Below are 16,128 nucleotides of genomic sequence, written 5' to 3'. Positions count from 1 at the left end.
TCTCAAGTCTTCCCCCTTTTATCTTAAATGTATCTCCCCAAGTAATTGACATATCTACCCTGGGAACAAAAAAAGTCTGCCTCTTCATGCCCCTCAAGTTTGTAAACTTCTATCGGGTCATTCCTCAATCTTCATTGAAGTGAAAGCAAAGTAAGTTTTTCCAATTTCTCCTCATAGCTTTCCCCCCTTCAAATCGGGCAACATCACGATAAACTGTTTCCAAAGCTTGGACATCCTCCTTGTAGTTTGACAACAGGAACTGGACATAATATTCCAAATGTGGCCTAACTAAGGTTCCTCAGAGCTGCAGCATAACTTGCCAATTTTTATACACTGTGCCCTGAGTGATGAAGGCAAGCATGCTCTTTGCCTTTTTGGCCACTTTATCCACTTATGTTGCCACTTTCTGGGAACTGTGGACCTGCACGCCCACAAGTATGTTGATGCTAATAAATGTTCTGCCATTTACTCTATACTTCACTCTTGCATTAGATCTTTCAAAATACATCGCCTTGCATTTGGCTAGATTAAACTCCATCTGCCATTTCTCCACCAGGGTCTCCAATTTATCTCTATCCCGCTGTATCCTCTCGCAATCCTCTTCGCTTTCCATGGTTCACCAGTCTTTGAGTCATTCGCAAATGTACCAATCAGGCCATCTGCAATCTCTTCCAAATCATTTATGTATGTTACAAACATCAGGGTTACCAGCATTGATCCCTGTGGAATACCACTGGTCACAGATCTCCAGTCAGATAAGTACCCTTTCACTGTTACCGAGAACATTACAGAGCAGTACAGGCCCTTTGGCCCTCGATGTTGCGCCGACCTGTAGAACCAATCTAAAGCCCATCTAACCTACACTATTCCATTCTCGTTCTATGACTAAACCAGTTCTGTATCCATCTTACCAACTCGCCCCGAATCGTATGTGGCTTCACCAAATGGCCTCCTCATGGCCTTGCTATGGTCCATATGGACCACATCTTCTGCCATAATCTCAAATCATATTTGTCATTTCCTCAAAAAAGCCAATAAAATTTGGGAGATACTGCACAAAGACATGCTACTATTGCTAATACCATGAGTTATGCTATAGCATGGTAGTTCCATTCTCGTGCAATTCTGTGTTTATAGGGAAATCGTGTAATAGCACCATTTAACCTAACGGGGCTGGAATCGTATTATAACCAATGCACTGCGTTTTAGAAACAGTGTCCCCAGTTGTTTAATCGCATTATAGCAAATTCGTGTTAATGAAATGCACCCTTATAGCAGAACAAACTTTAAGTCAATTTTTTTCCAAAAATGCGTAAATCTGATAGGATCCCTTAAACATTGTCTTCAGTAATTCCCTATCACTGACATTTGGGTCCCTTTTGTAATTTCCTGGATTATCTCTGTTGCAAAGGAACCATGTTGACTATTCTCCATTTCTTTGGGACCTCACCTGTGACAAGAAAGGATACAAAGGCTTCGTACAAGGCTCTGTAATGTTCTCGGTAACAGTGAAAGGGTACTTATCTGACTGGAGATCTGTGACCAGTGGTATTCCACAGGGATCAATGCTGGTAACCCTGATGTTTGTAACATACATAAATGATTTGGAAGAGATTGCAGATGGCCTGATTGGTACATTTGCGAATGACTCAAAGACTGGTGAACCATGGAAAGCGAAGAGGATTGCGAGAATCTCCTTCAGCATTCTGGGATGGATTCCATCAAGTATTGGGGATTTGTCTACCGTAATGCTTTTCAGAACATGCAGCACCACCACCTTTTTTGTATCTTGACCTGCCTCAGAATGTCAACGTCCTCCATTCTGAGACTCATCATCCACCATATTCCTCTCCTTCATGAATATCAATGCGAAGATGTTTGTTGAAGACCGCACCCACTGAGTCCGGCTCCATACACAAGTTCTCTACTTCGTCCTTCAGTGGGCCTAACCTTTGCCTAGCTACCCTCTTGCTCCTTGTACATGCATAAATGACCTTGCGAATTTACTTAATCCTGTTTGCCAAAGACATTTCATGGCACCTTTTAGCCTTCCTAATTTGCTGTTTGAGGGCTCTTTCTGTCTTTAGTTTCCTAAAACCCCTTTTTCTTTTTGACTGAGATCTCGATTTCCAAGGTTCCTGAATCTTGCTAACCGTATCCTTCATTTTCACAGGAAGACGCTCATCCTGAACTCTAAACAATTGTTTTTAAAAGATTCCCACGTGCCAGATATGCATTTACCCTCACACAGCTGCCCCAGTCTACATTCCCCAATTCCTGTCTAATATTGTGGTAGATGCCTTCCCTGAGTTTAGTACTTTGACCTGAGGACTGCTCTTATCCTTATCCATACATAACTTAAAAATTACAGAATTATGGTTACTGTTCCCGAAGTGCTCCCCCATAAAACTTCCTTCACTTGGGTGTGGCTCATTCCTCAATACCAGGTCTGCTATGGTGCCTTCCCTAGTTGGAGTTCTTGCATACTATTTCAAAAAACCATCCTGACTGCCTGTTCTTCCTTTTAGTCTTACTGGCCTTCGTCTCAGACTGCTCTTCAGTTATTTTACTTTCTGACCTACTGCTCTGGTTCCCATGCCCTTGCCTCACTTCCATATTGCTGTCTTTTACATCATTGTTTAGTCAGGAAGGAATGGACTTTTTAGACCTTGGCATATTAAGATTCTTCCTTATCTCCATCTTCATTCTTCTGACTCTTTGAATATGTGCAGTAGTCTTGGGCTTGGTCTTTTTTTGATTGAGGGTTCTGATGGTCATTAATTCTTTCAAAGCATCTTCTGATGGTGGCAATTTCATGCTGGTTAAATAGTTTCCAGGGCAGAGCTAAAGTGATCCTACTCTTGGGTTTAATTTTCTTCAGAGATCATTGGATAACTGTTGGAATTGGAATTCCAGCAGCGTTTTTTTCTTTTATTCATTCACAGGATGTGAACATGGCCGGCCGGGCCAGCATTTATTGCCCAGTTCCAATTGCCCAGAGAATGGTTAAGAGTCAGTTACGTGACTGTTGGTTTGGAGTAACATGTAGGCTAGACTAGGTAAAGGCAGTAGTTCCCTACCCTAAAGGTCATTAATGGTAATGCTGTCCTTGGTTGAGACTAAGAGATACAATTTCAGTAGTGTTGGAAGGTAATTTTATGCAACTGATTTTACTGTGATGCTGCCTTTGCCCAGTACAAAAATTAGTGACATTTTTTCACTTGATGGTTCATTGTTCATGGAATGTGGGGGGTGGGGGGAATGGGGGAATGGCAAAAACAGATACAACTTATCCTGATCTTCGAATATTCAGCTGTGAGTACATGAGATGAATTTGGATGCCTGGAAATTCTTAGCTGAGTGAAATATTCCTTGTGATGAATGAATTTCTTCTGAAAGTAGCTCTGAAAGCAGTGTTTTGGCAATGATAATGATTGGACTTGAACCCTTTACAAGAGCTTGTTTAATTGGCAGCAAAATTGGAGTTGGGAGGTGGGTTGGCATATATGCTTTGTTGGGTTCCTTAGGGAAGTGACACAAAACTTGAGCTTAATTGAATTTTGACTATGAAGCCAGGGAAACCCTTGTATTCTGTGAAATATTTCACTTGAGAATAATATGAAATGGGTGCTGCCATATTAGATGTGTTGGTAATCTGAATATGTGCAACTGTTTGTTAAACAGTTCACTTCAGTTGTAATATGCAAGCTTTTAAATTTATGTATGCATGCCCTTATACATAAAATGTCTGAGATGACACATGAATACCCTCTCTCTCTTAGATTTATAAAGTACCTTTCACAATCATTGACCATCCTAAAGTGCTTTTGAATCAGTTACCCCTGTAATCGTGGAGCGAATGCGAACAATATGTGAACAGCAAGGAACTGTAAAACATTGCCAGGTACCCAGTTTTAGTGATGCTAGTTGAATATTGGAGGGGAACTTTTATGTTCACCTGAGAAGCAAGATGGGGCCTAGTTTTAAGCTGACATTGGACAGATAGCATCCCTGGCATTTCAGACTTCCCTTAGTCATGAATTTTAGTGTGAAATTAGACTGGTTAAATTTGCTACTAGTATTGATCATATTGAGATGCCTACTCATATTAATTTTAAATAGAATTACCCGAAGTTTAATCTAAACTAACACTGTGTAATTGACAAGATGCTGAAAAAGTAGCAACTCCCAGTTTTGCAGGCCGAACAGGATTTTGTGCATTTGGCTTGTCCTGCAGTTCCTGTAATGCTGCTGTTCCTACAATTTCATCGGGGTAAATTCCAAACGACTTTGCCATCCTATCAATCATATTTCAATCTTTTCCTGTCAAGTTATGTTGTGAATTGGTGGTAACAGTGCTCTCCTTGGTTGTGAGGCTGAGAGATGCAATATAAGTAGTGTTGGAGAGTGTTTTCATGCATTCTGCAGCTGATATTTACTGCAGACGCCGTGCACCAGTAAGGGAGTCCAATAGTAGGGAAGGCAAATAAGAAATATAGTTTCCTAGATTATGTCACTCTTCTGAGTGCGGTTGCTGTTGTTTCCATCCAGGTGACGGGTGAGTAATCCAAAAACCTCTCTCTAGCCTTATTATTGATGGAAGGAGGTTAAGTGATGACTCACTGGTTGTCACGATGCCAACCTCTGCTTAACCCTTTTAGCCAAGGTTTTGATGTGTCAACTTACTCATTTTATTTGTGACTACAAGGTGTTGATAATCCACTAGATCAGACTAAAAATGGTCAGTGCCTGGTGTGAATGTTTTCTGTGTTTGAAACCTAATACTGTACTGCAGCAGCTGGGCGAGACTGTTTCATTGGAGGATCGACAACTGGATTGAAGAATTGGAATCTTGACAAATAGTCCCATTCTTACTACCTGAAGATGATTGAAGAACAAATAAATAATATGGAGCAACTGCAAGACTGAACAGTTTATTTAGTTAACTGTCAGTCATCATTAACTGCTCCAGTCTTATATGGTGTAAATATTTTTCTCCTTTATTGGCAATCTTATGAATTGTCCTGTCGAATGCAAGCTGAAACACTTTGCCAAGTTTTTTTAAATAACAATTTCTGATAGACTGAGCCAACCATTAATTTCTGGGCATCAGTATTAGTATTATATTATGTAAAATGTAAATTTATTCTTGTAGATTAGATGCTTTTTATTGAATGTGGAGGTGGATCTGGTCAGCTGTGTTTTATCATCCTTGCACCAACACAATATGCTTGCCTTAGAGGAAGTAAGCATTACTCTGTTTACCAAATCAATTTTAAAAAAAAGATGATAATCTACATTACTTTGTAACAGTATGTCCTCTACTTTTAAAGGTGTAGATTGTCTAAATATTTGGGCCATGAGAGGACAAAACTTGCTATGAAAACCAAGTTTGGTTAATCTTAAATTGAGGCTGAATCACAATTTTACTTTATTGCAGCTTTATTTTTAACATTAATTTCAGTGAGTGTGTATCTCTTTCACACATACATTGATAAATGTAATCTGTTATAACTTTATTTGAGATGGTTCAATACCAAGGACGATAGGTTTTGAATGCTGTTTAATTGTACAAGTAGATATTGAACCATGTTTAGCTAGTGGCCTTCAAGCTTGAATTAATATGACAGATTTACAATTTGAAGAGAAAGTTTTAAAGAGAAATAAGATTACAAATGGTCAAAAAAACTACTTGAAATTATCAAATATATTTCACTTGTAAATTTGAATATTACCTTTCACTATTTCAATTATCAGTAATCTGCAGGTTGAAGTATGATACATTCGATCAATACAGTATAAATTCTTTGTTTTAACACTCAGGTGCTGAATAAGGAACACAAACTTGATGGGAGAGTTATTGATCCCAAGAAAGCCCAGGCTATGAAGGGTAAGGAACAAATTAAGAAGATCTTTGTTGGTGGTTTGGACCCTGATTGCCCGGAAGAAAAAGTGAGAGAATATTTTGGAACCTTTGGAGAGGTAAGACCTTGATTAAATTGAAGGCTTGTATACTATTTATGTACGCCAATTTATTTATGTTGTAAATAGGCTTATTTTTGAATGCTAATTAGTCTGAGGAGTCACATTAACATGATATTGCTTACTTCTGTTGCACCAAGATTTAAAAGGCTTTTCTTATTGCACAGTTTTAGTCTAGTTCCACATTCATAATTTCCCAAATGATTGTTTTGAAGTGCTGTTACTGTTTACCTGGGAACTGAGTGGGTAAATCTACTTTTAAAATGTCCATTTTTCTCCATTTTGAATCTCCTGTTTGCATGTTAAGTTTGGTTGAAGTTTCTTCTCACAGTGCTTTCAATGCTGTATCAAGCACAATCACTTTTTTCTGTGGAAAATTAATTTGCAAGGTGCTATATTTGGAATTATATATTTCCTGATTTCACTGAGGATCCTGATCCTTTTCTGAAAGGAGGGAAAAAGATATATTCAAGAGGTTTTGAAGCTTTTTAGATATGCTGGTTAATTTCTGCTATTGACAATTTGTTTATGTGCAAAGGCAAGAAAGTTGTCTGTCTTGGAATTTAGGAACATTAGTACACATCCATACCTGAACAAGATAATTAGGTTTGTTTATTTGCAGATTGAATCTATTGAACTCCCTATGGACACAAAGACCAACAAGAGAAGAGGATTCTGTTTTATCACATTCAAAGAGGATAATCCAGTGAAGACAATAATGGAAAAGAAATTCCATGATGTTGGAACAAGCAAGGTGGGAAATGTTTTACTATTGTAGTGATTGTGTAGCAGATACTTGTCCAATCCTGTAAGTCATTTCATTTAAAGAGCAATCGAAGATTGTATGATTAGCTGCACAACTCCATTCACATTCTAACACGTTTTCATACAAGACCTGCAGTATCCAAACGTAAATGTTGTTCTTTGTTTCTTCCTGAAGGTTGAAATCAAATTGGCCCAACCTAAAGAAGTATACCAACAGCAGCAATGGGGAGGTCGAGGTGGTTTCACTGGAAGAGGAAGAGGTAGAGGAGGTATAATGTATTGTGATCTTCACCATGGGAAGCTACCCCAGTACAACTCTGAGGTCATAACTCAGCGTTTCTATTATAGAGGCCCGATCCTTGAATTGTAGCAGATATGACACTGGGTTTGTAGAAATAACCACTCCCATGCATGTGTTCATTAAGTGGGTATGAAGACAATGGTAAATTCCTGGAGGTGACTTGAAGTGAAAAATCCAAAGAGTTAACTGAAGTCATGAGATTAAGTTAAGTTTTACGCTTGAGTTCACAAGTCGAGAATTCTGAAATTATTCCCACAAGTTTATTTTATAACACCGTATGTGTGTTGAAGTTGAACATTGTGCTCACCAAGGAGATATTATTAACCAGTCTGAAATGGACCATACTCCATTTAAGGCATCCATATTCATTATTGAGCATTCCTAACTGGTGTGCCACAAATTCCTGAGAGTAAGATGTTTATTCTTGGTTCCATTCTTGATCCTTGAATCCAATCTTCTGACCTTACTTGCATGAGTTTAATATTTTCCATTTCATTGTGGAATCTGAGATTATTAATCTCTAACTTGACAGATGAATTCACCAGATGGTAAAATAAAACTGAACCATGTTTTCTCAGGTTGTGTGCATGTGCCGATGTTCTACGCACGGTGATTGGCATTGGCAAGCCCGTCACGGCATTAACAGCTCTTTCCAGGAATTGTTACTATGCACAGTCCTTGGAGACTCATGCAGCTAGAAAGAAAATTGGAGGAAATGTTGCCATGGAGTGCACGTTCTCAATTTGTTCTTGTATTCTGTCTGGGACAGTGGACATGGTTGCCATCCCCTGCTCAGTCAGACTACTGGTCCGTGTTCGCCCTTGTTAACTGTAGTCTGTTGGGAAGAAAGACGCTGATGATGTGGGAGAAAAGCTTGTGGTTAAAAGCACTTCACTGTGTCTTTAGACAGCCCCATATTCTGACTTTCAATTAGTCATAATGCAGGCAAGGGTTTCTTACATTGAAAATATTATGTATGACTGGATGAATGGAATTTTGTTAGTGATTCAGAGGAATGTGAGGAAAACTGTTGGCTAATCAATTATGTCTCAGGGTCTCTTATGTGACCCTAACATGTGGATAGATCCTCTGGCTGTCTATTAAGGCGATGAGATTTCTGACAGACAACATGGACCTACCTCAGTTTCTATTTATACTATTTGCCAAAGTTCTGAGAAGGGCCCAAATCTGCAGTCTCCTTCCATGAGGTAAAATATGACTGTTTCAGCCAAACTAATGCTTTCTTTTCTTCCTTTCCCTGGGATTATTCATTTATGTAACTCAGTTATGGCTGAGATTGAGATAAGTGAATCCCTCAAAAATTTGTCTTGCTCACCCTGCAATTCTGAAGAGAACCACTTCATCTGATTTCTTTTAGTTTATTTTTGCATATTAAAGAATATGTGCTAAGTTAAGCCATTTGGCTCCACCATTCAATAAGTTTATGGCTGAACTACCACAATTCTACCTCCTCATGTTATCACATATTCCTTCCTTCAGTTTGTTTTCAAAATCTATTGATTGTTATCTTGAAAATATTCAGCATAGTATTCCCCTCGGATAGGGAAAAAGAGACAACCCGTTCTGAGTGAAGAAAATTCTTTTTGTCCTTGTCCTAAATGGTCCTTTATCCTAAGTCTGTGACACCACATTCTGAACTCCCCAGCAAGGGGAAAACATCCTATCAACATTGATCCTATCTGGGCCTTCAGGAAGTTTAAATGAAGCAAAGTTAATGTCAGAGGTTATAACTATGAACAGTTTTGAATTGCTGACTGTTTGTGTTTGCCATTTCTAGGACAAAGCCAGACGTGGAGTCAAAGCTACAACAGTAACTATTGGAACCCAAGTTATGGAAATTATAACTATGGCTATAACCAGAATTATGGTGGATATAGTGGCTATGACTACCCAGCATACAACTATGGCTATTATGGTTATGGACAGGGATATGGTGATTATAACAGTAAGTTTCATAGATCAGGAGTTGCTTGACAAAAATCCAGTAAGTAGTCCCTTGGTCTGTCATTTTGTTGAGTTGTTGATGTCAGCTAATCCATAGTGGCAATTTATTTGCCAAGAAAGGAGAGACAAAGTGGAGAGCGGCTGGTGTGAGTGACATCAGCAGATTTCATTCTGGTAGTGGGTCACAGATCAACTATAGTATGTATGTGGTTCCAAGGAACTTTGAAAAGGAAATGTTTGCCTTTTTTTTTTTTGAAATGAAAGTAAGTCTGTAGTTTTGCCCAAATTTGTGCTTGAACCTTCGTGACCTGATTGTCAGTTGCTGAACCAAATAAACCAAGGATGGCTATTATACATCATTTAATTCATTTCCACTTGGACAGTGTTTTTTTTTAAAAGAAGACTTCCATTTCAGTATCACCGTTCACATTCTTGGCACATCTCGAAGAGCTTTACAGTTAAGTTATTTTTGCGGTGCACCCACTAACGTCAACAAACTTGCTCATAATTAAGTCCCTCCGACAGCAGTAGTGATCAGAGTATTGATTTTCAGTGTTGGTTGAGGCACATATGTTGGCCAAGATACCAGGGAATACCTGCTCTTTCAGTAGTATCTTAGGATCTTGATCACCCACAACAAATGAAACCTGTGTCTAAGGTGCCCTCTTTCAGATGAGACTGAGGTATTCCCTCAGTACTGCACAGGATCGTTGGCTTAAATTTCTTGCTCAAGTCCCTTGGAGTGGAACTTGGACTTATAGCCTGATTCAAAGATGAGGGATACCAGTGATCATAGTTTATGTTGGATTTGGCCTAAAACACTGCAGGAGAATCCAATAAAGCATATTGCAAGGGCTTCCACTCCTAGTATACTTCAAGAGACATTGGATGAGAACACAATCAGGATTGACTGCAAAGCTGCAGGCCATCAATTGTTTGCCAAGGTGTTGCTCACGTGGCTGAGGTGGGGTGTCTGAAGAATCAAAACAACAAGGTGTTACTGTCTCTGGGAGGAGGAGTAATAAATTGTCCTTGCTTTTGGACATTATGTCCTGAAAAGTTTATACTATTCCAGGAATCTCCTCTCTAGTTAGCTTGTTAATACATGTAACATGATGCAATCCCTCATTTCTGAGTGATCTCCATTAAGAAACTTTGGAATCTCCTTTAAAGCTTCCTCAAATCCCCAAACAACTGAGTCAATGATTTTTAAAGTTTGTGTGTCAGAAAAGAATTGCACCAAATGTGGACATCAGTGGATGCCAGTAATAATGATCACCCTTTCACTGTTGCTCAAAATTGTCAGTGTTACTTCTTGGGCACCAGTTTAATATGAGTGTCTAGTTAAATTGGATCTTTAGCCTGAGAAGATATCTTGTATATAGCCGTGGCAGTTGAGCACTACAACACAAACTCTCGGCTACAGTTCTGCTCAAACTGCTAATCTGCCATACAAAATAACAGATCAGAGTGAACGTTGTTTGGAAAAATATCTAAAAACTGAGTTCAAAGAAATGGGAATGTCTGCTGCCAGCATTGCACTGCTGTTCAAATAGCTTATTTCAATTTGAATTGAACTGGTAGGCATTCTGAACTTTAGAACAAAGGAACATCTCTTCCTTCTTTGCATAAACTCATCACATTTAAAAGAAAGGCTTACTGGTTTGATTTAAATAAGTTAGCAAGCTGCAATACAGCCACACCACTATGATCACGAGAATTTCTCTTGAGATTATTGACATCATGAATTGAATGTAGGCCTAATTTATAAATGTCGAGAGAAAGTTGTGACTTATTGCATGTATCTTAACATTAAGGATTAGTGAATAGACTTGCATGCCATTCTCACCATACCCAATGCCAACGAAGTACCTCTACCGTCTGGTTTCTGTTATTTAAGCATACATAGCAATGTCTTATAAACTGTGATGGGGTAGATGGCTGTTTATGCTTATTGGTGTTGGCTGTGTGGTTAAGGAAAAAATGTTGCCCAGAGCGCTTAGCTCTTCTGAATAACACCATGCAAATTTCTAGATACATCACAGTAGGCAGATAAGACCTCTGCATTGCACCTCAATTGGAAGATGGCACCTGGACACTGCAGACCACTTCTGCATTGTAAACATCAAACTAGATTTGTGTTCACATCCGAGAAGGTGCTTGGGACCCACGGCCCCCCCGACAGAAGAGGTACGAGTGAACACGGTTGAGCCAAACTGATACCTGATAAGGTGTTGGATGAACAGAAGTTTACTTCAAAAGGTAGTCAACAATTTGAGAGTTGACAAATCCTTTTCTTCAACTAATTTTGCTTTCAGGTCAACCAGGCACCTATGGTAAAGCTCCTAGGAGAGGAGGAGGAGGAAGTGGCCAAACTCAGTATAGGCCTTACTAGATGACTTGGCCTTTCCGAAGCTCTCCATGAACAAGGTAAAGCCTATGTTTCGCAGATACTTGAGGAAAACGTACATTTGTAATTGAAAAGCTAGTTCAACGCTGCTTGGTTTTAAAATTGTTCATAAAATTGCCCTTGCATTCCATTTACTCTTTTGAAGGCAGCAACATTTTTAGTATGTACAGTATAGGCAAAAAGAAACACCCTGACCACAAATTTACCTGAAACCTTTTGTGAAGTTCTGATCTGTTGTGAAAACTTTTTTTTTAGCGATCAATTGGAGGTCAGTTGCTTTAGTAAAATTGTTACACCCCCATTCACTTTTCATGAGAATTTATAGTCCTTAAAAGTATGTGTTGCTGTTTTACTGTGAAAATGCCACTCACTATCCTGACCTGGAAATATATCACTATTCCCCTTCAGTGGGACTGGGTGAAAATCCTGAAACTTCTTCCCTCATGGCATTTTGGGTGGCCCTACAGCAAATGGACTGCAGTGGTTCAAGAAGGCAGCTCACCACTTCCACCTCAAGGGGCAATTACACATGGGTTACAAATGCTGGGCAGCCAGCGAATCCCACTTCCCTTGTGTGTAAAAAAAGACTTTTTAAAAATGGCCTTCATTGCTTGGCTGGAGTGATGAGGGTGATCTTTATGGTAGGCTTTAGCGTTGTTTTTGTAAGGTGCAATAAAGTTGAACCCTAGGTTGCGAAAAGGTTGAATCCCTCACCTTTTACGTTTTTGAATTGACAAATCATGGGATTCCGGCTGCTTTGTACTTGAGTTTTTTTTATATAACCTTTTTGATTTTTCTAATTTGACTGAATCTTTCTGATGATTATCAGAGAAATTTCTAAATGCACTTGGGGCAGTGGAGAGTTTTGCAAGGATTACAGCCAATAGGAGTTGCGAGGGCACGACAAAAAGGGAGAGGCATGAGGGACTGGAAACTTAGTCCCTTTCATTGAACAGCAGACTTATTGGCACCCCAGATGACATTTAAAAATTGATAGCATGCTTCATTTTGAATTGTTCATTGTCTGTGGAACATAAGTTTTCCTTGATAGTAATCATATTATGGGTATGTAAAGAAGTCCTGCATGAAAATCAAAGCTGTATTGTGAACTTCTGAAGTAGGTAATGATTTTCAGATTCTAATAGTAATAATAAAGCCATTCAGAACTTTGGCAGAATTTAACTGGTATGTGTCACCTTAACTGTTTGCTTCCAGATTGAACTAGCTCTTTAAACTGTGTTTTGTAATCTAGATTTTTAAATCAGTTATAATTTTATGGTACAATTATATTGCATTATTCTAAGTATTAAATATGGGTTTAACGTTTTTATTCTCCCATTTAACTCTTTCTTTTGAGCTTTACATAAATATGTACAGCAGTAAATAGTGTAAGGATAACCTAGACCTATTTGAACACTTAATGAGTAAAAGATCTCAGGTAATGTACCATAATGGGTTTTAAGAATATCAGAGCAACAGCCTGATACGAATTCTACCAGTCTAATTCTGACTTGTACCGTTATGTTTGTACCTGCCAGTGGGAGCTTCATTGCAGGCCATGTCACCATGACCACACGATTCGCACAAGCCTGCACATTGTGGACAGAATTCGAGATGCCCTGTGGTATGGTCTCTTCCAACCTTCTGTCTCACCATAAAGATTAAAGACAGTTTAAAAAAAAACTCTAATTATACACTTTCATTCACGCAGACATTGTTTTTCCTTTTTTAAAAATAAAATTATGTAGCAATATTTTCTTTACAGGCTCAAGTTAAGTGGTAATATAGCCATGACCTCCTGTTTCTTCAATGGATAAAGCCGTTCTTACACATTGTGCTTTCTATTAATAGTGTGTAATTTGATAATGTACTACCAATTGCTAAATAATGCTTGCTTTTTTCTTTCTATAGCACAGTAGTGATGAGTGACTCATGTCTGTAATGTTAATGGACTTGTATATTACAGCATCTGCCGTGTGTGATATATAGTTTATGTATTGTAAATGCAGTTGGCTTAACAACTGAAGGCTGGGCCCAAGAGCATGGAGGACTTGGATAATTCCTTGAAGATACTACTAACCAAAAAAAAACATAGTTTTGCTCATCAAATCTGCTAAACACATATTGATAAATAGAGAAAACATGTCTCGGCCAGCCCAGTACTTCACACAGTTAGTGTGTGCTCTTTTATTTAAATAGAAACTGAGATAGAAGTTTAACCTTGCTATGTTGTTCCTTCTGTTTTCCAGGTGGCAGCAACTATTATAACAAGAGGGAATGGACATCTTTTGAAATCCTTTAAGAAGTGAAGAAACCTGTCACAAATTTTGTTTTGCATTATGGGCAGTGTTGGATCTGGTGGACTTTTTTGCGTTTCCTTTGTAATTTTTAAATGCAAGTAATATTTGATGACTGTGACATTTTTTTGTAAAGGAGAAAAAGTTGTTGTGTGAAGTTTTTAAACTAATATAATGTACCACCATTTAGTTTTACTGCTGGTGAGCACATCGTGGATCAGTGTGGCAGATGTAAGGGGAAAATGTTTTTTTTGGTGTATGAGCTCTGTGAAATATTTCCATTTGTAACTCCTCCTGCGTGATTAAATAAAAACCTTTGTACGTGTTCATGGCATCTCTATTATTTTAACATTCCTCCCCTCTCCATCATTAAAATTTATATTACAACAGTACCTGTGAATGAGCTACAGTTTAAATGTATGGAATGTGTGATCAATGAATGAGATAGGATACTCTTTAAATATGGTCACCGTGATCCATTTGTAGTTGCATCCAACAAATCACTCTATAAGCGTAAAGTACTTGTTTTGTATGTGAAATTATCAAAAGAAGTAATGTGTAGTAATGGTAGGGTCTTTGGAATCCAATATGCAGTGATTTTCTGGTATCCACTGTAACTAAATGCTTTGTGTGTTCACTGAAATTAAGATAAATTGTGACTGAGTTTGCATTATAATAGTCCACATTTTAAAATGTTCTGTACAGTTGGGCTGTATTACCTGATGGGATACATTTGACGTAAATTTCTTTGGCAGCAGAATGGGTCAAAGCTCGTTACATTGGATTTTATCCCAAGGACAATTTGTCCCAAATGCACCAATGAACGTTATTGACATTCATTTGCAGTACAAGGTGCTTTGCGGATGTGAGTTCAAGAATAATGATCTGTGTGGTGGTTCACCTCTGTGGCATTGGTTACAGATAAAACCTTAATTATGTTTAGTGGCATCGAGAATATTTTCACAGCCAGCTGGCACATATGGAGTTCAACAAGTTCTCTCCTGTCTTGAGCTGAATTTTCTCATTTACGTTAAAAGTTTTACTATGGTGGCATCAATTTGCACTCCATATGGTAGTGAGGTTTAATTCTAGAATTTTACAGTGTCTATGAGGCTTATCATGGGTGGAGAAAAGATAAACTGTTTTTGAAAGTTTGCACCTGCATAGATTTAAAGTATTTTGCTTTATAATCAGGCTTACTTGTGTAGCATAAACATTTATTTGCCTGTGGTGACTGTTCATCAAGAAAAATACCACGAGGTAAAAACAATGACTGCAGATGCTGGAAACCAGATTCTGGATCGGTGGTGCTGAAGAGCACAGCAATTCAGGCAGCGTCGGATGCTGCCTGAATTGCTGTGCTCTTCCAGCACCACTGATCCAGAATCCAAGAAAAATTCCAGTCTTGTTGTAGTTTGCTGTTCGTAACCACTGCTGCAGGTTGCAGCAATGCAAGTCAAGATTAGAGTGGTGCTGGAAAAGCACAGCAGGTCAGGCAGCATCCCAGGAGCAGGAAAATTGACATTTTGGGCAAAAGCTCTTCAGCAGGAAGGGCTTTAATTGCAATGGATACCAGAAGATCACTGCATATTGGATTGCAATGACTCTGCCATTACTACACATTACTACTTTTGATTTCATATACAAAGCGAGTACTTTACACTTAGTGATTTGTTGGATGCAATTGCAAATCTCATTCACTAATCACACATGTTGAAGGGATTTTGCTCGAAACGCCGATTTTCCTGCTCCTCGGATGCTGCTTGACCTGTGATTTTTTTTCCAGCATCTGTAGTACCCACTTTCGCCTACAGCAATTCTGTAGCTTTTGTTTTAATGCATTGGTTGTTTTTGCATCTGACAATATTTCAGCCAGTGAGCATCAGAAACTCTGCTGTACAAACATTTCACAACCACCCTCTATTTGATCATTTCGACCCCAATGTGTGGGGCAAGGTGCACAGTAACGTTTGTCTGATGGGCTGAATGGACTCAGGACCCTCACCACCGACAACAGTCCACTGGGGGGGCGGGGCAATGGGGCATCACGTGATTGGCTGGGCATGGTGGCTCATGCGCGAACTCGGCTTGTTCTGATTGGTGGAGGGGGAAGCCGAGGGTCACGTGCTGGTCTTGGGGGTGGGGTGGAAGGAGGAAGATGGCGGCGGCGATGGCGGTGGAGGATGAGCTGAGACAGCAGGAGAGCGGCGAGGAGGTGGAGCGGCAGCCGGCAGCACCAGCGCCGTGTGCCCCGGTAACGCCTTTGGCGGTGGGCGCCGGCGACCAGGAGCAGGTGGAGGCCGTCGGAGGAGGGAGGCGGACAGGTAAGCGGGGAGCTAGCTTCGTCACCGACACTGACGCCCCCGACACTGACCCCGCTCCCCTCCCCCCGACACTGACCCCCTCCC

At 39.4% G+C, this 16,128-nt stretch overlaps 2 protein-coding genes across 2 annotated transcripts in view; both read left to right on the top strand.

The window, feature by feature from the left end:
* Window positions 1-5,824: 5,824 nt before the first annotated feature.
* On the top strand, window positions 5,825-14,047 carry LOC122541923 (heterogeneous nuclear ribonucleoprotein D0-like). Its single transcript, XM_043679150.1, has 5 exons — window positions 5,825-5,982; window positions 6,605-6,736; window positions 6,923-7,016; window positions 8,847-9,014; window positions 13,673-14,047. The coding sequence occupies exons 1-5, from the start codon at window positions 5,884-5,886 to the stop codon at window positions 13,723-13,725; spliced, it is 546 nt and encodes a 181-aa protein (XP_043535085.1). The 5' UTR covers window positions 5,825-5,883; the 3' UTR covers window positions 13,726-14,047.
* Window positions 14,048-15,856: 1,809 nt separating this feature from the next.
* The window catches only part of bloc1s2 (biogenesis of lysosomal organelles complex-1, subunit 2), a 15,420-nt gene continuing 15,148 nt past the window's right edge, over window positions 15,857-16,128 (top strand). The window contains exon 1 of the mRNA XM_043679149.1: window positions 15,857-16,044. Within this exon, the coding sequence (XP_043535084.1) occupies window positions 15,879-16,044 (166 nt within the window). The 5' untranslated portion in view covers window positions 15,857-15,878. The remainder of the gene's footprint in view (window positions 16,045-16,128) is intronic.

The sequence above is a fragment of the Chiloscyllium plagiosum genome, chromosome 38, assembly GCF_004010195.1.
Source record: "Chiloscyllium plagiosum isolate BGI_BamShark_2017 chromosome 38, ASM401019v2, whole genome shotgun sequence".
Taxonomy (NCBI): domain Eukaryota; kingdom Metazoa; phylum Chordata; class Chondrichthyes; order Orectolobiformes; family Hemiscylliidae; genus Chiloscyllium; species Chiloscyllium plagiosum.
Note: the sequence above shows the minus strand (reverse complement) of the source record. Positions and strands in the feature narration are given on the sequence as shown.

Excerpts from the sequence above, each read along its gene's own strand:
- LOC122541923 (XM_043679150.1), top strand. The coding sequence starts at position 5,884 with ATGAAGGGTAAGGAACAAATTAAGAAGATCTTTGTTGGTGGTTTGGAC. Across the intron at positions 6,737-6,922 it reads ATGATGTTGGAACAAGCAAG|GTTGAAATCAAATTGGCCCA; the intron begins GTGGGAAATGTT and ends TTCTTCCTGAAG. Across the intron at positions 9,015-13,672 it reads GGGATATGGTGATTATAACA|GTGGCAGCAACTATTATAAC; the intron begins GTAAGTTTCATA and ends TCTGTTTTCCAG.